Raw genomic sequence first — 25,745 nt, 5'->3', positions numbered from 1 at the left:
ATATGGCTTTTGCTACAAGGAACTGCATTTTTAATAATAGCATAAACTCACAACTTTATATGGTTCAGCAAAGAGAGGAGAGTTAGGTGGAAAGACTTCTTCGCCCTGTTGAATTTCTTGATTTCGCCTTTCCCTTTCTTTCATACGCAGCACATTCCGGTCTTCACGGTTCATGTTGCTATGAACAAAAACATAATTTCTGATCACAGAATGGAAGTGAGGGATGAAAGTGAACAAAGCTAGTTCCATTGTATGCAGTTTGCCAACAGAATGGTTCAATTGAAGAATCCCCTTATGACAGCAGGAGATATCCAAAATTGAAAAGAAGTTTTTAATTAAACAGCTGGCATCTGTATTTGCTATAACCTGCAGTCAGCAACTAGCTTATATCTGTAAAACTGGTAGAGCTTAGGCAATGATCAAAAATAGAAAAATTCACACAGAATCCATAGGTGAACGAACCCCTACTCCTCCAAACCATTTCACCTGCATAATTAATTTAAGTTAGAATAGGCTGGTTTAAAAAAAGTAGTATCCATTTGCCATTCACTGTTAAAAGCTTCCACCACTTTTTCCTTTTAATATCCCCTGACTGTTCCCCCATTCAGTATACAACCCCCACCCACACTCCATCCCTTCCCATGTCCAATGCTTGGCCTCTACTTTTGCTCTACCTTATTTTGCTTTGTTTTTGTCCCCAACACAGCTTCTTTGGTGTCCATCCTCTATCGTAGTTAGACCTCAGCTTTGCTCTTGTTTCTAGGTTCCCTAAAAAACGACATTTCTGCTCTAAATACATATTTCAGCAAACACCTCAGTCACAGCAATATTGCAGCCTCTCGTCCACTGTCCTGTCATACAGTCAGTAACTACTGATCAGTATGGGTTAAGAAACTGGAAATTTCTCTTTTTTAAGAAAAGTTTACTGAAATCTGACTTAGGAGATGTCTGCTTCAACTGACACACTGCTTTAATTATAAGCACTAAGGCCAAATTAAAAAAAAGGATGTCTAAAAAGTGTCTCTTTGAACTTGAGAAAGCATCAAGACAAAGTAATTCGGGAAACAAGACTATGAATAAGATGGCACTAGTAATGGTGTTTGTGTGTACTATTCTTCTGCAAAAGTCGTAAGTGTAAATCAACATTCAGTTATTTATGTAGCACCACATGTGCAAGGTGTTTTACACACAGAAGAAATTAGTGGTCTCTGAAAGATGCTACAGTCTAAATAAGATGAAACAAAATAAAAGGTTACATTAATTCAAGAGACCATTATTTGACTGTTTAGACAACTGCCCAATTATTTTCAAAATGTTTGCTGAAGTATTCTATTTGAAATCTACATGATAAAACAGTTACTCTATTCTAAATAAATGAGTAGTCATCTTCAATTTCTATTACTCAGCCTTTTAAATATTTACTTTAGCTTACTTTCACTGTAATTTTTCTCTCTGTATTTAGCTTCATTCTGATTGTCTCATACTCTAAGTTAGTATAATGAACTTTAAGAGATGCTGAAAAGTAGATTAGGGCCAAAATATAGTTTTAGCTTGATCAGTGGAAACATTCAATTTAAAAAGAAAATTGACAGACATGTTTTGGTTGTACTTAAGTATTTCCCAGCAGTGTCTACAATGCAAACACAATAAGAGAGCGTGTCCGTTCAGACCATGTCTTGATGGGCAAAAATGATATTTCTTAATTGTGTTAGCTTAACACCAGGCTACAAAAGTGTCAGCTAGAAAACCTCTGAATGTATTACTCTGCATCTTCAGGAATGTTAACATGAACAAAAAGCCCTGATAAAATGATTGAAAGCCATTCAGCTTATCTGTTCTTCAAGACTGAGCCCTATAAAAAACTTGCACCTGGAAAGTGAAACTGACTAGTTCACTTTGATTGTCCAAACTGACTGAACAGCAAAAAATAAACTAATTTTCTTAAAATGGTTACTAATTTAAGGTTTTTGTGATAAAGGAAAGATAAGGGATTCTTTAATTTAAAAAACACAATACACATGATACATGGAACCTGGAAAATTCATTTCAACTTGATCATGGATATAGAATTGAGAGATAAGATCCTTCTTTGGGCTAGTATCCTGTCTTCCTATAAAAAGTATTGAAACAAAAAGACATTATAGACAACACGAATTTAATTATACAGACTGTTCAGTTAAAAGCCACCTAGAACAGCTGCATTTAACTTCTGTGCCTGTTGACTATAAAATGTAAAATTTTGATTAATCCTTTCAGATTTACTTTTTGTTGCTCATCCTAGAATACTTAATCCATATGGGTAATCTAGGCACACCTAGAAGACATACAATTACTACAGTTTAGAAGCATATAAAGTTTAATTAACATTTAAGCAGACTTAACATTTGCAGCTATTTAAAAATATGGTGTAGAGTTCGTAATGTAATAATGAGAAACAAATTTTGATCAGCAATAACTTTTACAAATGAAGACCTGGAGCAACTTCCAACCTTACATTAATAATTAGGACTATCCAAACTAAGTAACGGAAACAGTCTTCTTACTGCACCGAGGGACTGCAACGTGTGCAACAACTTCACGTGAAAAGGCAGTAAGGATGGAAACCTTGGTTTGGGAACTGAGTTCAGTCAGGGGCAACACTGGAATTAAATTGGCTCTCTCAGCTCACACTACTAGACCGTTGGAGAACAGGTAAATAGAAATATTACACAAGCTACCTGAATTTCTCCCTCCCGCTAACCTCCCATCTTAAACATTATAGTAAAAGAAAAATTTCTTCACAGGTGGTGGATTTGGATTGTATTTGTTTCACTGAAGCCAATAGTTTAAAAGGGATTCAAAAATCAGATTAAATCTTCAGTGCTTCCAGTGAATAACAGCCATTAAAATCATTACAAGCTTGCATACTGGCATTATGTTCATAGATTAAACTAATGGGCTGTTGGTTTGGTGGATTTTCATAACTATATAAGTTATCTCAGACAGCTCCCTGGTTGAACAATGGGCAGGTACTATACAGCTATAAGATGGTCACCTGAGAGAAACTAGATGCAGGTCTATGCTCAAACAAAAATAGTAAGAAGCAAAGGTACTTTAAAAAGCAAATGACAAAGGTATGTCTATTAAAATCAGTACTGCTACTAATTAACTGATTTTGCAAACTCCTTTAGGTTAAGGCTTTTACAGCCAAATTATAATTCTCAGTGAATTATTTTTTTAAACCAGTTAAAAACTATGAATACCTATCAAAATTAAACATTCTACACAGTTGGCTCATTAAGTTTATAACAACCAAAAGTGATTTTCCTATGCTCGGAGCCTCTTGCCCCAATTCCAATGTCAAAATACAAGAGCTGGAGCACACATGAAAACCTGGGAGGCGGAGGGAAGGAAATCACACTAACAAAGCACATTAATAGTCAGACATCACATGAAACCCAAACAAAACACTGACTAAATACTGAATCCAGCTGTGTCCAGTTGTTGGGTTTAGGTTTTATGTTAAAAAGAAACTGTTTTAAGCTGAAACCTATTACCAGCTGATCTTTATCTAAAAGATATCCTTATTGCCACCTCACCCCACCCTCTCACTGAACATTTTATTTCTCATTTTCCCACTCCTCTCTAGTGTGAGATGGGTATGTCTTCACTGCAGTTACTCCAAGTGATCGTAAACCAGGGTGTGAGCACACAGGTTAGCCTAGTCTGGGTCCGAGCAGTTATACTGCAAAGCGCTACCCAAGTTATTATGTTTTTACTGGTACAGCATTCCCCCGTGTCTCTTGTTAGGACTTCTGGGAGCATATCCCATGGTTCTATGCAATGCAATGCAATAAGCTGAGCTATCCAATGAATTGTGGGAGAATGTGGTCCCTTCTGGGCACACAAGGGGAACCGTGGACAGTCACTGCCGGACTATCACCACGCAAGTGCTTTAGCCTGCATCCTTACTGAACAGTGAACATGTTACCAGCCCAAGTGAAAGCCACCAGGTTCTAACCCACAACCCCTCATAAGCTAGCTAGCATGGGTTGAAAGCATCACTACACTCAAGAGCGAGCACTGGTTCTCAAACTTTTGTACTGGTGACCCCTTTCACACAACAAACCTCTGATTGTGACCCCCCCCCCCATAAATTAAAAACATTTTTTTATATTTAAACACTATTATAAATGATGGCGGTGAAGTGGAGTTTGGGGTGGAGGCTGACAGCTTGCAACCCCCATGTAATAACCTCATGACCCCCTGAGAGGTCAGAGCCCCCAGTTTGAGAACCCCTGGGTAAGAGGTTGGAGTGTGTGGATGGGAAGGGAAATTAGGGCAATACCTGTTAAACAGTTCAGAGTAACACTGTAGTGAAGACATACCCTAAGAAAAGACAAATCAACTGAGGCAATGCAACTGTCACAAGATGATGGACTTATTTCACAAAGCTATGGCTACAGTGATCATTATTAAGTTACCACAGTGGTATCTGAGGTTCCAGAGTTTTCCCCTGTACTATTACTTAAAAGTAGAAACAACTGTGATAACTGAGTGTGTATATATATCTTGTCAGTAGAACAAGGTGGTACGATAATATCTTTTACTGGACCAACTTCTGTTGGTGATAGAGAGAAGCTTTCAAGCTACACAGAGCTCTTCCTCAGGTCTATAAAAGATACTCAGTGTCACAGCTAGATACAAGGTCAAACAGATAGAATATGTGCTAACTACTTATGCTAAATTATCTATTTGACCTGGTACTTAGCTGTGACATTAAGTACCTTTTATAGACTTGAGGAAGAGCTCTGTGTAGCTTGAAAGCTTGCTTCTCTCTCTCTCTCTCTCTCTCTCTCTCCCTCTCCCTCTCCCTCTCCCTCTCCCTCTCCCTCCCTCCCTCTCTCCAACAGAAGTTGGTCCAATAAAAGATATTACTTCACCCCCTTGTTCCTTTAGTATCCTGCAACCCACACAGCTACAACAACTCTGGACACAAGAAAAATGTTGACTTTCTAGATTTGTGATCTCTGTATGCTCAAACTTTCCTCTAAATTCAACTTAAAATACAAGGACAGAATTATAAAATCATCATGAGAATGGTGAAGTGAGGGTTACTTAAATCCCTGCTGCCATGTTTTAAAGAGAACCATTTCCTCTTATATCAGTACTTAAGAAATGTATTGTATGAGAAACTATACTAGAGACAATGGTGAAGAAGCAGAGTACACACTTATTCTGAAAAGGTTTGGCATTTATTCTTTCAACTGACTCATGGTGCACCAACTAAAGACAGCTATGCAAACCAAGTCAGAGTAACCCATCTGAGTCTCAAGTGGTGCAAAGTCTTCAAGGCTTTCATCTTTCACTGAATCATGAATAGCTGTTTTTATTAACTACACATCTTAAATCTGACAGGAATAAAGCAAAGACAAGGAAGCAGGCACCCTTTTTGCCCAAGTATTACTGGCAACATGGTGAAAGGCGATGGATCACTTGATGATTACCTGTTCTTTTCATTCCCTCTGGGGCACCTGGCATTGGCCACTGTCGGAAGACAGGATACTGGGTTAGATGGACCTTTAGTCTGACCCAGTATGGCTGTTCTTATGAAAGACATCAAGATAAATAAATCTCTTTTTAGGCGTATGTCTAGGGATAGGCTTAACATCCTTTCTTCTCACCATGTCTCCCCCTACTCAACAATCACAGAAATCAAAGAGTTCATTAATTCAGAATCCATCCTATCATAAGTTCATCATGCTCCGTCACTGACAGCAGCATTGCTCAGTTTTCTTAGACCCATTAAAGCAGCAATCAGACAGCTGCCAAAACTGGGTGCCCAAGTAATCCCACACACACACACAGCATTCCATACAGAAAAATACTCCCAACTCCAACTTTCCAACCAGGCATTAGTGGGTCTTTAAAGCATGTCTACAACACTTTTGCCTCGTATCCTCCAAAAGTACTCATTTGCACTCAAGGGTTTCTTTTTCTAAAACCGGTTTCATAAAGCAAGAGATGAAGTAATAGCCATTCATTTATTCAGTGCTGCTTAATTGGCTGTGATTAAACAGCAAAGTCCACTTTGACAACATTTAGCCATGAGCGATAAACAGTCTTCAGAGAGAATACACATATCTAGCTCTTCATGCTGGACACACCCAGTTTCATCAACTATATTAGACATTTTTCACTATATTTCAAATAGAAAAGTAGAAAATTCTGTCCTCTTTCTCAATACTCAAGATGTAGAATGATACCCCAGAATCCTGTAGTTTACACTTTAGAGGCCCACTTTGTTTTCACAAACTATTTACACGGACACGGACACGGGGGGGTGGGGGTGGGGGTGGGGGGGACGGGACTGGAATCCCTTTTTGTATTTCATTGTCAGCCCAGCAGATTAATGATCACACGTGCTCCCACGCTTAATACTGGAAGTGTAGCAACTTACTACAAAACTTGCCACCAAATTCTTTGCACAGGCTAAAATGCTACAATGTATCAGCTTACAACACAATTGCTCCCACACTGAAGAAGCCAAAAGATCTGCAAAACCCATAAAAGAGGATATATTCTAGAGTAGTCAGGATAAAGAGTACTACAAATGCTACAGAAAACTATAGCCAAGAGCTATCATAGGGTATGTCTACACTGCAATTAGACAACCATGGCTTGCCTATGCCACCTGACTTGGGCTATGGGGCTGTTTAATTGCAATTTAGACATTCAGGCTTGGGCAGGGTCGTAGAGCCCAGGCCTACAAGTCTACACCACAAATTAAATAGCCTCTTAGCCAGAGTCAGCTGGCATGGGTCATCCGCAGATTTTTAATTGCAGTGTAGACATACCCCATGAAACCTCCTGTCCTGCCACAACCCACTAAGACAACAGTGTTGGATGGAAAGGTGATGGTGTCCTAGGTGAAGCACATCTAGTGGATGGTGCTCAACTGTAGATCTCCTTCAGAGATCAAAGACTGAGCCCAACCCTGGACATTTTCAAAGAATGATGCAAACCAGCTTTTCACAACAGCCTTTCCCCAATAATTATGCTGAAGAACAAGCCAACATTATTTCACAGACACAGGAGAGCGAAACAGAAATAACTATCTGATGCAAAGAAGAAAAGTATGGTTTAACAGACCAGTCTAAAGCAATCTGTTTTTTGTATTTGGCTCCTATTTACTACAATAATGGATTCCATGAGTGAGTAAAAAAGATTTGAAAAGGTGATTGAAGTGACATCACTGCACATGAATTCATTGCACTGGAAATGCAAGGTGTGCACAGGTAAACCAAAATCTTGGCAAATTACTGCAAGATGGATTCAATTAAATAGGTATTAAAGTTAACATTTAGTTTGAAGCTATTTCTTTTTTCTTGGCCAGGGAAAAAACAGTAAGTAAAACACTTCCTTCCATTGTGAAAGGGAAGGTCAATTGTACACAAAGCAGCTTTGCACAATGTAGTGTGTACAAATAGAAAACTTTGTCTAAAGTACACAGAGAAGTGTTGACAGGAAATCACAGAGACAGAAAAGGAAGATTTTGGATCCTCTGAACCCACTCATTTTTACAGGTTGAGGGTTTTTTTAAATACCCATTCAAATACTTGTAGGCAAAAAGTTATCCTAGACATGAAGATCCTACACTTGGTTAAAAGTATTGTGGTCTTCACAAATAAGATTAGTAAAAGGTTATTAAAACTGGTAACTAAAATTGCAGCGACACCAAGTAACTAAGAGCCAGAGATAAATTACACAGAACTCTGAAAATATTATTACATATGGTTAAAGCCGCAGGAAAAGTAAATCTTGCTAACTTTGCAAAGAACAAAATACCCCATTTTATTTCCACATTTCTTTCCCTCGTATTTCTTAACAAAAGGGCTGCAGTTTTCTCTAGGCTCTGATAAATATAGAAGCTGTATTCCATGTAGGGAGGGAAATCTTATTTGGATTGGGATACCTCCAACTATGAGGTATTTATTTGCTCTACAAGGAAAGAATTTACTATACCAAATAAGTTCTTAAATTATAACTCAAGGATTGCAATAAATTCATGATTACACACATGCAGAGAGATCATATTCACACTTGGTCATAAGAGGACCTGAGCCCATAAATTCACTTTGATGAGGGAGAAGAAACACTCCTCTTTTTACTTAAACTCCACCTCTAACAAGGAGGGATCTCCCCTTCCATAAATATCTTTGGGGAAAAATATATTAGTGAAGCAAAACACAGGCTACTTCAGCAGCAAAACCCTGAATATAAAGGCATCTAATATTTGTTCTACATTATCCTTCATGTGAAAGGAACTAAAACTGTACGTTCCGCCGTGAGATCGGCATCTAGTAAATAAAGAGTTGGAGGCAAACACATTGATCAACATGTTGAGAATTACAACATGTTGTGATCTTGTCAGCACTCAAGATAAGAAGGGTTAGGCCTGGTCAATATTTGAATGAGAAGCTTCCAAGGAACAAAGAAGTGGTGATTCACTGTGTGGTGCTTTTACCTCCAAGTTAACAATATTCCAGAATGGTAAAAGGATATACTGTAATGCTGGAGATGCTCACTCCTAGATGAGACAGTGGTCCTAAGCACTTTTGGCCAAGTAAAGTTTGCAGGAGCAGGGTATTCATTTTTGTGCCCTAGCCAAATTACAGTTTGGGTTATTACATCCTGCTCTGTAGTTTCAACTGGATGTGGTATTCTTCACTTCCTTCCCTTAACCATTATATAGTATTACTGTGCACTATTAAACAGCTACCATTTTTACCCCACAAACCACTGCATCTCAGTGGTGGATGAAGTGATCTTTGTACATAATTTGTCATCATACAACCCATTTGTAAAGGGTTCTTGGATTATTTAGAAAAAAGGAGGCCATATAAATATAACTTAGAGAATTTTTTCACTTCCAGGTCCCAGAAACAAAGGCAAGGTTTTCATCTCGAGGCCAAAAGACCAAAAACATCAAGACACTTGATCACGGCCTTGGATAGACCAAGAGACTACCTACACTTGACCAGAGCTCGGACTACTTTTATTAAGCCAGCAATTCAGACTTGAAATGGGTATATATTCTAACATGTTGATGACTAGAGATATTCTAAGCAAGGATTACACTTTGACCAAACTGTAGGAAATTAAAAAACACTAAATATCTGGGTTTTTTTGTAAAGAGTCAAATTACGGGGCAGCTCTAGCAGCACCAGAGTTAAGGTTGCAACATGGTTTCTGTTTAAAGGCAAATTTTCAATCTTCATCCAAAAATACACATAAAAAATGTTTAATAAAATGGAGTTGCAGGGCTCCCAGGAGCAGAGTTCCTAGCTTTGCACTTCCTGCAAGAGGAGCAGCAGACACATTCACAGCCCCTCAACTGACAGTTCCTCCTCTACCCTTTGTCCACTCAAGCTTAAGAGATACCATGAAGGAACTAAGAAAGAGAAAAGAGTTGACAGTTGAGGGGCACAGCTACCAGTTCCTCTCTTTGGACTGCTGTCCCAGGTAGTCAGCTGGCACGAGGAAGGCACTTGGAAGCTGTGTTCCTTTGAGCCATTCAGCAATCAGCTCTCACCCTCTGTCACCCACATAAAACCATCGGGGGAGGAGAGGGGACGGAGGGAGAAGAATGGCTTTCAGGAACAACCACATGACCTTGACACTCCCCCTGTGGGGATGCCAGAAAGAAAATTAACATCACAGTACTTCACATCCTTTACTAAATCTGCCATTTTTTCTATGCCTACTACAGCTCCAGATCAGGACTCCTATTCATAAAGTCCAATAGATCCTCATGTGCTGTTTGTAGTTCCACTGATCCAGGCAGCACTAGCTGCTGATCAAAATGGAAAAAAGTGGGCAGAATTAACGTTGTGTGGCAAATGAAGCAACACACTAACTGTACATTTCCTAGTTTTTACATATTTGTGACTTATGCAACATGACTACAGTACATTCTTTTCAGGGATATGTGGGGGAACCTTAATTAGGCATTTCTTTGTTCTCTAACAATTGAGTTTGGAGTTCTAAGTCCTACAGTCCAAAAGAATATGGGAAGAAAAAAAACCACAAATGTGAAGCACAAGCCTTAACTCTAATTAGATTTTTGTGAGTGAACAGATACTTGAAACAACCTGATTTAGTTTTTTACATGGATCTTAATTCATCAGACCTAAAGCCAATTGGCTTTTATGACCAAAGGATCAAATTCCCCACATCTTTTCAATTCTAGGTCACTAGTGGTTGCTATAATTAAGTACAATGGGAAGACAAACTCTAAAGTCAAATTCTTAGATGTGGTTAGATCCTGTCCACAGAGGCAAGATCAAGCCATGTTATAACATGATCTCCCAACAAAGTTTTGCTGTTTATGTCAAGCAGTATTAAGTCTCCATAATCCTGTTCATACATGTCCTTAACTTTTGCTTCAAATGCTGGAGCCAAGACAACATTTAAGTTTAATTATGTGAAGCTTGTTTATGCACCAATCATTAATATGACTAATATGGCTTTGACTTCTTTACACTATATAACTTCAGTTGAAAGCATCACACTTACTGCTATGAATCCTGTGGCACTGGGGTTAGGAAAGGAGTTGACTTTTCATAAAGTCCGCAGTAAGCTGTTTTGACTTTTGAACCGTCTTATATTTTTGAAACACGAGACCTGAAACAGTATACATCAGCTTTGAGTCTAGTCAAATCATTTGCAGGAATATAGCCCCATATTCTTTCAAGTGAGATGTAAAGGAAAAAACAAGGTTTATTTCAGACAACTGGTTCACCCTCTCTCCTCCACTCTCACCAGTTCTCTGGACCTTACTTACAAGGACAATGCTACATTAAACAGTAAACACAAAATAGCAAATCCCAGAACAGAGCAAGTCTGTCAAACATCTGGATTTAGCTTCCACTTCCCTCAGATTATGGAGATACTGCCTCTCCTCACAATTTCTCATGAGACATTCCATTATGTGTCTATCTTGAATTTCAATTTGTATTTCACTGTCAAGCATCCTATTGGATACTGTGCTAAAAAAAACATGTTCAGTTTTGATAAATGTGAACTGAACACTATGTAGCTCACTCAGCTCTTCACAACATTCATTGTCTCAAGTTTTCTTAAAGGTGGTGAAGCTGTAAGGATAGTTAGTGAACAACTCACTCTCTTCTCCCAAGAGATATGGTCTCATTCAAACCTGTGTTCCTCTGCAGGAGGAAATGAGTCATGTGGCACCCAAAAGCAGATACAGCACCCTGAGGACACACCCTCAATTTGCTTCAATATTGTTTATCCACTAATATTGCCAGGGCCAAAATATGTTCAGGACCTGAAACAGAATGAATGTCCCTCTGGCATGATATGTTTTCTGCACTGATGTTTCACAGGCCTTGGCTGCCTCTGTGTACATCAACTGACAAACTGCATTTAATTAGGATTGATGAGGGGCAATATTTGACAGTGTGTCAAAAATGATGCTGGCTATTTCAAAAATAGCTCCATTTCTAGTTCAGACACAGCTTACATATGAAATTGACTATTCATGCTACCTAGTCAGTTTCAAGTTGCTGTTTCCAGCACAAGATTAGTGTGTAGGAGCAAGTGCAATCACAGAGTGGATCCTACAAAGTGCACTCATTCCTCTCATTCTGGAGAGGAAAGCAATCTGAAAGTCAGGAAAAAGCAATCAAGTTATATAGGATATCCTGTTGCTCATCTTTTATAAAGCTATTAGAAACTAAGTGTTTAATCTATTAAGGAGATGCATGCTACAAAAATGGAATAAATAATATGCTTTAAAGGATGAACAGCTGCACATAGTCATTTTATACTAAACAGAATATTTTTTATCAACTTTGTAATAAAAATGTGAAGTAAACTTCACTATAAAGCTTTTCTGAATACAAAATTCAATTTTAAGCATTTGCAATATTTCTCAAGGCACTCCATTTCCTATACCTACCTCCCCTCTGCCCCCGTCAATCACCTCTGCTTTCACACAAGTTAACTGCTTCTACAGAAATATTTTATTTCTATATGCTCAGCAAGATACTTGAGAGTTGTTACAATACATTACACCACAACATGCCTACACACTACTGGCCTTTTAGTTTCACTTTTTCCCTCCACCCAGGAGATCCATCATTTAAACAATTTACCAGACTTACCATAAGGTCCTCATGTTCTCAAGTTTTAAGCCCAAAAAATGGGCAAACCAAATATTTGCAAAATAAACTACTGAATGACAAATAAGTTTCTTTCCTGGATGTCAGCTGTATAAACAATGCTCCTTTAAACAGTAAATGCTGTCTAAATGACTGCCAAAGTACATAGTTATCTTGTTTAAGAAGTGGTATTAAAGACCATCACACCCAAAGGAAGAAAAAAGATTTTCACAGATCAGCAAAGGAAGCAGAAGATGCCTGCAGCAAAAAAGAAATTCCATTACTAGCAATCTTTAAATAAAGACAAACTAAATGCAATTCACTCATCTAGGATGATGAAGTGAAGTTTCAAAGAAATAATCTGTCCAGTGTAATCTGCATAACAATGGCCAAGTTAATGTCAGAATATTTGACCAGCCCACATATATAACTTTATATCAAGCGGTAACTTTTTTTTTGATGCTTCACAAGCAATCCCTTGCTTAACCTATAAATAGCAATCCACTGAAAGACCATAAATATAGTCTAGTCTCTAGTGTCTTATGTAGGTCAGCATGAGGCATTATTTGAACTTCCATGCTAAATTAATATAGTCAGAATGACATAAGGGGCTCTCCACTGTAAACAAGGAGAAGGAAATTAGGTCTATTGGTACACTCAATCAACCCAGTTTAAAAAAAGTTATATTGCCATTTACTGGAAAAGGTTCTCAACTATAATGATACACTCATTCTCTACCCAGAGTTCGATAACAGTGCTCATCACCAAATTATCTTAATTTCTTCACACCCTCAATAGTGGAGTTGAGAATGCTCAGTCCCTGACTGATACATGTCTGGGGGTTCTCATTGTGCTGAGTTCCAGACTAAACTAGAATTTCTATTTTCCCAGAGCCAGCCATATAAAAAAGTATTTCTTCCCACCCTGAAACGATCCAGAGGATAATGCTTTACAGTCTGTTGTGAGAAAACACTCAAATTTACACACTCTTATGGAGATACCAATCAATCCTTTGATCTAGCCAAAATGGTGCTTACCACAAAACATGCCTAGAGGAGCTGGATGAGAACACAAAGGTGGCTGTATGCCACAGTTGCCATTACACTCCCAATTTACACTGGGAGCTGAACCAGATGCAGGAATTGGGGAACAGCCTCACAGCTGCTCTAACCTACACCTTGCTGTAAAAAATACTCAAGAGTCTGTTCCTTTAGCTAGGGTTGCCAAAGTACACCAGCACTCCAGCCATTCCTCCTTCCTGATATACCCTCTATACTGAGACCAGTGAAGTGAGCGAGGTAGGGCCAATTACATGAAGATTTCCACCTCCCCTATGCAAGTGCAATCTTCAGCTCAATGCTTAGGCTAACTATAATGCTGATGTGTTCACTTAATTTAAAATTTAAAAACTGAAATGCTAACAAATATTTTTAAGGCTGTTTTCAGTAATAAAAAGTTAGGAGAAAACTTGAAAACTGGTTCTACAACTGTTATTTGGACTGGATTTTATTTTATTTTTTAGGTTTTACATGCAGAATTGACAGTCAGCAGGCTCTAATTGCTCCTCTTTATGCATGGGAAAACAAACTGACAAAGCATTAACAATTTACATCTAGGTTTCTCTCTCGGCCATTTGCCCAGCCTCCTTTTGCCAAACTTTGGAATGTTACAAGTGACTGTGCCTATTGCAGTAGTCAAACCAAACCTGTTTGGTCTTCAACTGCAAAATTGTTATTTGGTCAAAAAGCTCCTTCCTGGTCACCCCAGCAGCCAAGTGGTATGCAAAGATCTCAATTTGCACAATTTGCTCAGCTCATTTCACAGGCATCACCTGGACAAAACAGCAGTAGCAATTCAGGAGAGAAGAATATTGCTGCCTCTTAGAGGTGCCAGAACTTTTGGAGTGGGTGACTCATAATTGCCACAGCTATTAGCATCATTCTCCAGAGTTATTTATTATGGATTACAGTGGGGGACTCGTATAAGGATGTAGCCTTGATTCATCAGATTAGGGTTGTCAAAGACAGCTGGATGTTATGCTGGCCATGTCATTCCAATGGGTACTGTTGGCTACGAAACTGACATGCCTTAATCATATCAATACAATGAGCCATTGGCTCGGGTGAACTTTGACTTTGACTCTTGCGCTATGTAGCTGTAGCCTTACCTTTCCACGGTGAGAATGAAGCCATTGCTTCTGTTTCCCTCACTGGCAAACTGGTTTTCCTGTCTAGCTAAATTACAAAACTCAATCCCTTCCCGAGTCATAAAGGCCAAGTATACAGTCTAGACAAAAGAATATCCTCTAGTTCTTTTCCTCTCTTCTCTGTGGTAGGGCCCCTAAGCAATACTGCTCTCCCTTTTTGAAGGCCTTCAACCCCAGACAACAAAGCAGGTGTCAGGTCCAACTTTAAACTCTCACTGCTTCTCTTTCTGCAAGTCCACTCCCTTTGCTTTACCAGTCTCTAAGCCCAGGTCTACATTAGGTGGGTGGGGGTGGGGTCAACCTAAGATACACAATTTCAGCTAAGCGAATAGCGTAGCTGAAGTCGGCGTATCTTAGGTCGACTTACCTGGCCGCGAGGACGGCAGCGAGTCGACCGCTGCCGCTCCCCCGTCGACTTCGCTTCCGCCTCTCGTGAGCTGGAGTCCCGGAGCGCGATTGGGGATTGATTTGATCGCGTCTACGCTAGATGCGATAAATCGACCCCCAATAGATCGATCACTACCCGCCAATCCGGCGGGTAGCGAAGACCTGCCTTTAGTTTCCACCTCAGGGACTTGGCTATGTCTGGCTGTCTTGCCAAATGACATCCTCTCCTCAGGGTACTTTACTCAGTTGTCTACTTAGGCCACTTTCCAGGCTCTTTGAGGGGCTTTTTCCAAAGCCCACCCCAGAACTCCTTGGACTGGAGAGACCTAGGGCTCCTACCCCTTTCTAGTTTCACTCTCAGAACAGCAGGTCTAACTCCTTTCCCTGATCTCCCACATGCCAAGAAAAGGGAGCTGAATAGACACCATCCCTTCCAAATATTTTTTTGCCATCCTCTAACACCCAGGCTTCCCTCTGGTTGACAAGTCAGCGTGCCTTCTGCAAAAACAGCAAAGTGCTGCACAGTAGGACTGTGAATGGAATGGTATGAGCAATGACAGTATCATATAAAGAATCTGAGCATTTTTACCACTATGATTTAACCGTACTCATAACTGATTAGATTATGGTGATAAAAATGCCCAATTTCTTCCACTGTTCCTGAAAACTGAGTTGCAAAGTATAGTGAATTACATCTCCTAACATTCTTAGTGCAGACAACGTCTTGTTAAATGCATAAAATGTATAACATCACAAAACCTGTAACAGTGCTCATGCAGAACAGAGTTTAAATATCATTCAGAGAACAATTGCACAAGTTCTCCTTGGGCTCTTCACACAGCAGAGCCAATAAATCTAATAAATTATGCTATTTCCAATAAGCTGAATTTATTTTAATGTTTGAGACTTGACTGGGGTTAAGTACCCTTTTTAAGTCTAGAATTTGCCTGCCAGGTTATACTTTTCTATATTAAAGTACAGCAGTAGTTCTACAGGAACACTAAGAAGTGAAGTGACTTACTTAGTGGAAGGACAGACAATATGATTTTTGGGTTCTGATTCCTAGTACCCCTTGCTCTAACCACTAACCAAAACAAAATTCAACAGAAAGTCTCAACCTTGTTATTTGTTGTCAGTTTTATGAGAAAGGCTGGAGACTTGAGTTTTTTGGATAAATGAAGTCAAAGTCAGTTACCCAAACTTTCCCTTTCAAATTTAAGAATGCTGGGAGGGGAGGGAGGAGAAATTAGTGGCAGCTGGGAAAGGCCTGGTAAGGAGGAGAATGGTACCTTGGGAAATTCTAGGTTGAAATGGGTAAGAAGAGAATTGTTGAAGCAGGAGATGTAGCTAGGCTAGTAGGTGGTGAGGGACGCAGAAGTAGAAGCAGAGAGGATCTGGTAGATGGAAGGACCATGAGTGCCTGCAAGCCAGCCAGTAGGCTACACACTGGATGCATATAGCTGAACAAGCAACAGGAGCTGCAGCTACCTGTCAGCTGGGAGCGGGAGGATGAGGCTGCAGAGCATGCTATAGCATGGCAGGAGAGCTGCAGTCCTCATACATGAAGGCGTTCCCAACATGCCATTAAAAAGGATTAAAGGTTAAAACTTTCTAGCATAATCATTAATGCTAAACATCACTTGGTCACAAGTTTTGTCAGCAGATTGCTAGGAAACAGCAATAGAACTGCAGCAGCGAGAGAGACACGAACACCATTCAATATCAAATATTTAGAACAATGACAGGTACTTACCTCAAAACATGTTAGAAATGTTAGTAAATATTCATTTAGCTATATAAATCCTTTTCAGTAAGCAGGTGTGACAGGTTCCATAACAGATAGAGAACTTGTGCTGCATTAGCCAGCATTCCTCCCCACCCCACCCCTCTTGGTTTCCTGTCCTTTTACCTCCATTTGAGAGGTCAGATATTCCCTTATCTCCCACACACTCCCTCATCCAAGCCTTTATTTAAAAAAAAAAAATGACTGAATTCTAATTTATCCCTTCTCATGTTATATCTTCCCTCACCATTTACAATCCAATGCTGATGGATCATACTCAACAATCTGAGCTCTCTCTTAGAGAAAGCTGTTAACATAGTGATCTTTTATACAAACCTCCTGGATCAGGCTGTCAAACAAAAACCATATTCTTCGTAATTCAATCATTATGTCTAAGCAGCATTAAACATGGAGGATGTATCTCATGCTGCTCTAAAAGCTATTACATATTCCTTACTTCTGAGCATTCTATCTTCCCATCTAGAATAGCAAAGGAACTCTCCATAAAATATACAGCTTTTGCAATGTATATCAATCATCTCTCCAAAACAGTAATAGGATTCAGCTATGAAGATCAGCAACCCATTCTCCGGCTTCCAACTTCTCAGTCAGTAGTCTACTAACTTCAAGCAAAAACTCTACATCAACTGTATCCCACCCTAACTCTTTTTCGTTGAGCACAACCAACTACCCGGATATGTACATTTTCCTTCCCTGACTTTTGCCCAAAAGATGCCCCATACTGCAGTCTGCTATTGACTCCAATCGGTTTGTGTCATAATTAGAAACTGTTGTCCTTGGACATTCTATCACAATAGCATATTGTAATAATTTAGAGATTATACTGGCTCCTCATTAAACAGCTGATTTTAAAATGTCTGATTACCCGTTATATAGCACTCAAATTTTACCTTTAATGGTCTTGTGAATTTTTACCAAACAATATAATCTAAAGTTTGCCTGACATTTTTGTGGACAGAGATCTTGTGTTATAGTATTTTGTAAAGATCTTCATAGAAGTCATCATATAATTTCCACTCAAGCCTTGCTGAAAGTCGAAGTTACATTCGACAAACTACTGAAGCCACTGAACACAGCTGCTTTTGATTATTTGCTCTTGACTTGTTTTAGCGCTGGTAAAATAAACTTGACAGTTTTAAGATCTTCAGGACCTATACACTCACAAGAACACAAACGTAACCCATCGTGAAATACTCAATTTGTTATCTATTAATTTATTAATAGGGTAGAGTTGTGGAATGCTTGTTTTATTAAATTCTGTTCATCTTAAATGACTTTTTAATGTGTCCTACAGAAAACAAAAACACTAAAAACAAAGACAAGAAGAACTTTTTCTGGAATCAATCAAGTTAAAAAACACAAGCTAAACCTAAAGTTGACATCTGAGCAAAGTTCAGTTGAATTTTTAAATATTTAAAGTAACATTGAGACTGGGTAAATATACCAGATTGCACTCACATAAAGATTCACCAATTATCAGTTTACTGTAAGACAGAACCTGCCAAAGCTTCAAAAATAAGATTTTAATTAAAACTGCTTTAAAATATTATAGAAAATATATGACAAGAAATGCTTCTCATCCTGTGAAATTTCGGAATACTACAATAAGCAAAATGGGGGCAGCACTCAACTATTCATTGGAGACTTCTCAAGGTACTCAGCCTAAGATATACTGATATATGTGGACAGGAACCCAAAGAAAAACACTGTACTCAACCTCCAGTAGCACCTAATGCTGTCTGAACTTTTAGAAAGGCAATGTTCCAAGCTTCAAGCTACCCTAGGAAAAAGACTCCAGGCTGACATTATGTGAGAAGGACCCACACTGTTGAAACAAACACACACACACACACACCCACACCCCTGTGGCCCTGACCCGACACACACCAACTATTCTAGCGATGGGCCACTCTGCTCCTGACTCACTGTATTCTTAGATACTACAGCAGATAAAATTATTTACTCCTGGGGGAATTCTGCACCACTACATAACGCAAAATTTGTGCAGAATTAATGCTCTGTGCATAATTTCCTTTTTCCCCCTGCAGAATTGGTGCTGCAGAGCTACTGGCCGCCACTAGGGTAGTTGCGACTGTCTGAGCTGGGGGTGCACCCCATGGCTGGGCTCTGGGAGGAGGGGTGCAGGTGTCTGGGGCAGGGAGGGGACCAGCTGGGCTCAGGGGTGGGGGTATCTGGGCGGGGGGGGGGTGCAGCTGGGCTTTGGAAGGGGAGGGTGCAGGGCCAGGAGGGGGCAGAGAAACCGGAACTGGGTTGCACTAAGGGTTTCTTCAACTCTACTCCTGGGGGAATCTTTTTTGTTGTCTGCTGACAGGTATTTTGAAATAAATTACCAAAATAATTGAAACTGGCATGCTTATATAGTGTTATTTTGACAAATAAAATATGCAGTATTTTGAAATATTGTGCACAGAATTTTTAATTTGTTGGTGCAGAATTCCCTCAGGAGTAAGAATTACAATGTGAAACTCCTGTAATATGCAGGTATGAGGAGGTGAAATACAAGTGAATGGCAAGTTTTGTTTTTGGTTAAATTAGATTTTTAGTAAGGTTTGTGGAGTTTTATTGAAATATTGGTTTTGTACTGCATAAATATTCAACAGCTGACCACTCCATAATTTTAAAGTTTGTGTTTAATAGCATAGTGAAAATGGTGTTTGGAAAGTCAGGTAAGCGGTAGATTTTCCTCAGTGGATAACATCCCACTAGAAAGCTGGCTAAAGTGAGGTGAAATAATTTTCATGTTACCTTTACCTTCTAGAGTTGAATATTTAGACTAGAATTTTCAGAGGAGCCTAACAGAGTTAGGCACCAAACTCCTATTGGCTTTTATTAAGTCCTTTAAAAATCCCAACCTTAATGCAATAATTATTTGTATTACCATAGCACCTAAGATCCCTATTCATGGGCCAGGAAGACCACATTCTACTAGGGACCATACAAATAGACCAAAAAGATCGTGCCTGCCCCAAGGTGTTTACAGTCTAAGTAATAATTCCTGACACCACCCTGCATGCATACATTATCCTACAGTTATTTTATCTTGTGTATTATGGCATCACCCGGAGGCTCCTGATCAGGACAGGGGTCCCATTAATAGCTACTGTACACACAAAGCTACTGTAGCCTCATACTACATAGGTATGGTGTTCCAAAATCCATTCCAGGCATACATTCTCCTCCTATCCCACCCACCCCTACACACAAAAACACTTATTCCACCGCACTCACCTCATCTGCAGGCATGTAGGGCATTAAGAGCATGATTTGCCCCAACACACACACAAAATAAAGTTGTTTGGGCAAATAGGTAAGTGAGGAAAACCCTGTAAAAATGGCTATTGATAAATGCGGATTGAGTACAAGACCTTGCATCATTCAGCCAAAAGAGAATGCTTTTTTTTTTTAAAAAAAGAAAAATATTGCAAGAAAACAGGCAAGAAAGGGAGAAAAGAAAAATCTTTTCTGAGCAGCTTGCTAATGAAAAGCTGATTTACACTTAGGACTAAGTGATTATTAAAACACTCCACTGGTAAAATGTATTTCCGGTAGGGTACGGAGTATGGGTGTGTATAAGTGCAGTGTTACTGGTATTTTTTCTAATTAAATATACCTGGTATTGATATTACAGGCTAAGAATTCACGGTTCTAGGAACTGCCTTTTTATCCTTTTTCTTCACTCACTGACTACACTTATTTTCTGCCCTGTTAAATCAATATTTTTAATAAGTGTTTACTAAGTTATTCCAGCAATGTGGCTGAGGCGCAACTTAACATTTGGAACCCCAGAAAGACAGTCATAAGGAAGTGAATCAATGGGGTTCTACAAATAACACAATAGACTATCACTGTTCTGTTTAGTTGTGCCAATCAGATTAGATAAGGCAGAGATAAGAGCAGACATTTCCTTTCTGTAGTTTCTAATTAAAGAATAAGTATATGTTACAAAACAGTCTTATACTGTGCAATTTTTCTTTGAAACCTTTGTATGTTTACTAGCTTTGCTGTTATATGTTTTAATCTCGTTCTCACAGATATCTAAAATAAATAAGAGAAACTTGATCTAAATACAAATTCTACCCTCGTCTGATACACCTATAAAGACCAAGGCAATTTTTTTGGCCCAAGAGATCTGGACATAGTATGCACAGCCTTCATTTTAAGAGTAGTAAAATAGCTAGGAACTGATAAGTGCAATTACTGATGTACTTAGCCTGTGCAACCATGGTGAACACTGAACTAAAACACCAAGTGGAAAGAGAGGGCCAAAAGTGATTTAGCAGCTTGTACCTATGTTGGGAACCTTTATGTCTCGGTTTAATTTCTGTATGTCTCGAATACACAAGTGGATACTAAGGCCTGGTCTACACAAGTAAGTTTTACGTACATGGCCATGTCTGTCAGGATGATTTCCCTCCCCCACTCCAAACCAGCAAAGCTCTGCAGCAAAAGCCCTAGTGTAGGCACAGTTGTACCAGCAAAAATGTTCTTTTGCCACTATAGCTTATTTTATGCCACTTGAGGAATTGGTTTACACCAGTAGAGCTGTCTCATAGACTCATAGACTCATAGACTTTAAGGTCAGAAGGGACCAATATGGTCATCTAGTCCGACCCCCCGCATGATGCAGGCCACAAAAGCTGACCCCCCCACTTTCCCTTAGCTCTGCTGTTGAAGTCTCCAGATCGTGATCTAAAGACTTCAAGTCGCAGAGAATCTTCCAGCTTGTGACCCCTGCCCTATGCTGCGGAGGAAGGCGAAAAACCTCCAGGGCCACTGCCAATCCACCCTGGAGGAAAATTCCTTCCCGACCCCAAATATGGCGATCAGCAGAACCCCGAGCATACAGGCAAGAATCTCTAGCCAGACCCTCATTTTACCAGCGATGGCCGTTATTGCCTAATTGATTAGAATCATGTAATCCCATCAAACCATTCCCTTCATAAACTTATCTAGCCTAATCTTGAAGCCAGAGAGGTCTTTCGCCCCCACCGTTTCTCTCGGAAGGCTGTTCCAAAATTTCACCCCTCTGACGGTTAGAAACCTTCGTCTAATTTCAAGCCTAAATTTCCCCACGGCCAGTTTATATCCATTCGTTCTCGTGTCCACATTAGCACTGAGCTGAAACAATTCCTCCCCCTCCCTGGTATTTATCCCTTTGATATATTTGAAGAGAGCAATCATATCCCCCCTCAGCCTTCTTTTGGTTAGGCTAAACAAACCAAGCTCCTCGAGTCTCCTTTCATAGGAAAGGTTTTCCATTCCTCGGATCATCCTAGTTGCCCTTCTCTGTACCCGTTCCAGTTTCAGTTCATCCCTTTTAAACATAGGAGACCAGAACTGCACACAGTACTCCAAGTGAGGTCTCACCAGCGCCTTGTATAACGGAAGCAGCACCTCCCTGTCCCTACTAGAAATACCTCGCCTTATGCATCCCAAGATCGCATTCGCTTTTTTCGCAGCCACGTCGCATTGCCGACTCATAGTCATCCTGCGATCAACCAGGACTCCGAGGTCCTTCTCCTCCTCAGTCACTTCTAACCTATGCGTCCCTAGCTTATAACTGAAATTCTTATTAGTCATCCCTAAATGCATCACCTTACACTTCTCACTATTAAATCTCATCCTATTACTAATACTCCAATTTACAAGGTCATCCAAGTCTCCCTGCAGAATATCCCGATCCTTCTCCGAGTTGGCAATGCCTCCCAACTTTGTGTCATCCGCAAACTTTATCAGCCCACTCCTACATTCGGTTCCGAGGTCAGTAACGAATAGATTAAATAAAATCGGACCCAGAACCGAACCTTGAGGAACCCCACTGGTGACCTCCCTCCAATCTGACAGTTCACCTTTCAGTACTACCCTCTGCAGTCTCCCCTTTAACCAGTTCCTTATCCACCTCTGGATTTTCCCATTGATCCCCATCTTATTCAATTTAACCAATAATTCCTCATGTGGAACCGTATCAAACGCTTTACTAAAATCGAGGTATATTAGATCCACCGCATTTCCTTTATCTAGAAGGTCTGTTACTTTCTCAAAGAAGGAGATCAGGTTGGTTTGGCACGACCTGCCCTTCGTAAACCCATGTTGTAATTTGTCCCAATTGCCATTCACCTCAAGACCCTTAACTACTTTCTCCTTCAAAATTTTTTCCAAGACCTTACATACTACAGAAGTTAAACTAACAGGCCTGTAGTTACCCGGGTCACTTTTTTTCCCCTTCTTGAAAATAGGAACCACATTAGCTATTCTCCAGTCCAACGGTACCACCCCCGAGTTTACAGATTCATTAAAAATTGTCGCCAAGGGGCTCGCAATTTCTCGCGCCAGTTCCTTCAGTATTCTAGGATGAAGATCATCTGGTCCGCCCGATTTAGTCCCGTTTAGCTGGTCAAGTTTGGCTTCCACCTCTGATACTGTAATGTCTATCCCCCCTCCTCTATTCCCCTCTGTCCTACTCCCTCTATTCCTAAACCCTTCATTAGCCTTATTAAAGACCGAAGCAAAATATTCATTTAGATATTGTGCCATGCCTAGATTACTGTTAATTTCCACTCCATCCACATTCTTCAGCGGTCCCACTTCCTCTTTCTTTGTTTTCTTCCTATTTATATGGCTATAAAACCTCTTACTATTGGATTTAATTCCCCTCGCAAGGTCCAACTCTACACGGCTTTTGGCCTTTCTCACCGCATCCCTACATGCTCTAAACTCACTAAGGTAGGTTTCCTTGCTGATCCCTCCCTTCTTCCATTCTCTGTACGCTTTCTGTTTTTTCTTAATCGCCCCTTTGAGACTCCCGCTCATCCAGCTAGGTCTAAATGTCCTGCCCACTAATCGTTTTCCCTTTCTCGGGATACAGGCCTCAGACATCTCATGCAACTTCTGCTTGAAATAATCCCAGGCGTCATCTGCCTTTAGATCCCTAAGTATGTTAGCCCAATCCACTTCCCTAAGTAGTTGCCTTAATTTATTAAAGTTGGCCTTTTTGAAATTGTAAACCTTAGTTACAGTATCATTTCTGTTAATCCTTCCATTAAGTTTAAACCGAATTAGCTCATGGTCACTCGAGCCAAGGTTGTCCCCTACAACCATTTCTTCAACGAGGTCCTCACTACTCACCAGCACTAAATCTAAAATGGCATCCCCCCTCGTCGGTTCACTTACTACTTGATGAAGGAATTCATCTGCTAGTACGTCTAAGAACATCTGAGCCCTATTATTGTTACTAGCATTTGTTACCCAATCTATATCTGGGAAGTTAAAATCCCCCATGATGACACAGTTCTTATCAGTTTTTACTTCCCTAAAAACATTAAGTAGTTCTGTGTCCGCCTCCAGGCTAGATCCCGGCGGTCTATAGCACACCCCAAGCACTATCTCAGGGGAGGCTCTAGTAGTTCTTTTACCCAGTGTAATTATTGCCCATACAGACTCTGTCTTATCCATCCCATCACTTATTATTTCTTTACATTTTATTTCATTATTGACATATAATGCCACTCCCCCACCTTTACCTTTTCTCCGGTCATTCCTAAACAGCACATACCCTTCCATACCTGTACTCCAGTCATGATTACTGTTCCACCACGTTTCGGTTATTCCCACGATATCAGGTTTCATTTCTTGGACCAGGAGCTCCAATTCCTCCATTTTGTTACCTAGGCTTCTCGCGTTGGTGTATAAACATCTTACCGTATGCTGTCTATCCTTTCTCCCATTAGTTATGCAATTTGGAACGGACCCCATGCTGTCCATCCGCCCCCTCTTTCTTATGTCCAATTCCCTACCCCTATCTATGCCTGTGCTTAACTCCTCACACTCCTTTTCTGTGTTGGAATCTGGCGTGGAGATTACCTGAACATCTCCCAACCGTCTCCCCCAAGTTCCTAGTTTAAAGCCCTTTTGATGAGATGAGCCAGCCTCCCTCCCAGAAGTCTATTCCCTTCCCTACTCAGGTGAAGTCCATCCCGTGAGAACAGCTGTCTGTCCCCGAAAGCCTCCCAGTGGCCATACATCCCAAAGCCCTCCTTATAACACCACTCCCTTAGCCAGCTATTTATCCTCATAATTCTGTCGGCCCTTTGCTGTCCTTCTCTTGGAACAGGCAGAATCCCACTAAAGATAATCTGAGCCTCCACTTCCTTAAGCGTCTTCCCCAGCCTGGCATAATCTCCCTTTATTCTCTCTAGCGAGAACCTAGCCGTGTCATTCGTTCCTACGTGAAGGATGATTAAAGGGTTCTTACCCGCTCCTTTTAGGATCCTTTTCAACCGCAGGTCCACATCCCTTATCTTAGCGCCCGGCAGACAGCACACCCTTCTGTTTTCAGGGTCCGCTCTGGTCACAGGCCTGTCCAACCTCCTCAGTAAGGAGTCTCCAATCACATAAACCTGCCTTTGCCTGGTGACAGTACTCTGTACAAATCTATCCCCTGTCCCCTGTAGTCGTACCTCTTGTGTCTCTCTATTTTCCCTTATAGTCCCCCTAGTGCCATCCTCTATCCTACTGGGGCCCGGTATAGGTGCTGTCTCCATCAACTCCTGCCCTCTCTCTATTGGACTAGCCGCTCTTCTCTTCTTCCTCTGCCTCCCACCATCAGTTATCACCTGTTGCCTCTCTTCCTCGTTATCCAAACACTCAAACCTGTTCCTGAGTTCTATTCCCCCCTCACTAGCCCTCCTTTTCCTTGGCCTGCTCCTCACAGTTACATGCTTCCACTGATCTTGCTCTGCCCCTGACCTTCCCCCCTCACAGACCATAGCCTGTGCTTCCACCTGTACCCCTGAGCATTCCCCTTCTGCCACACCCAGCTTCTGCTCCATTAGCTGCTCGAATCCCCTTCTAAACTCTACCATAGTATCTACCTGCATCTGGAGCCCTCTAATCTTTTCCTCTAGCAGGTCTATCAGGCGGCATTTCATGCACACATACCTTTGTTCAGGCTCCCCAGGGAGGACCATGTACATACCACAGCTGCTGCATGCAATCATCTGCATAGTGTCCCCCGCTGCTTGGCTCATGGCTGCTGTGGTCTCTGCCTGCAGCTCCTGGGAACACACAGCACACCGCGCGCCGCGCCCTCCTGCCTCCCCTTCCACCTCCCCCTGTGAACTCCCACTTAAACTCCCCTGTTAGCAGCCCTGTTTGCCGGCTCCTG

The 25,745-nt window shown here is 40.6% G+C and overlaps 1 protein-coding gene across 3 annotated transcripts in view; it reads right to left on the bottom strand.

The window, feature by feature from the left end:
• Positions 1–25,745, bottom strand: part of AFF4 (AF4/FMR2 family member 4) — a 78,764-nt gene that overhangs the window by 45,897 nt on the left and 7,122 nt on the right. The window contains exons 2-3 of one of the 3 annotated variants that reach the window (XM_024213106.2): positions 675–768; positions 52–178 (exon numbers count right to left, since the gene is read on the bottom strand). The exons of 1 other annotated variant lie outside the window; for it this stretch is intronic. In XM_024213106.2, the coding sequence (XP_024068874.1) occupies positions 52–174 (123 nt within the window). In that variant the 5' untranslated portion in view covers positions 175–178; positions 675–768. The remainder of the gene's footprint in view (positions 1–51; positions 179–674; positions 769–25,745) is intronic. One more of the 3 variants, XM_024213107.2, reaches the window with a different exon arrangement.

The sequence above is a fragment of the Terrapene carolina genome, unplaced genomic scaffold (genome assembly GCF_002925995.2).
Source record: "Terrapene carolina triunguis isolate 2854851 unplaced genomic scaffold, T_m_triunguis-2.0 Scaffold629, whole genome shotgun sequence".
NCBI lineage: Eukaryota > Metazoa > Chordata > Testudines > Emydidae > Terrapene > Terrapene triunguis.
Note: the sequence above shows the minus strand (reverse complement) of the source record. Positions and strands in the feature narration are given on the sequence as shown.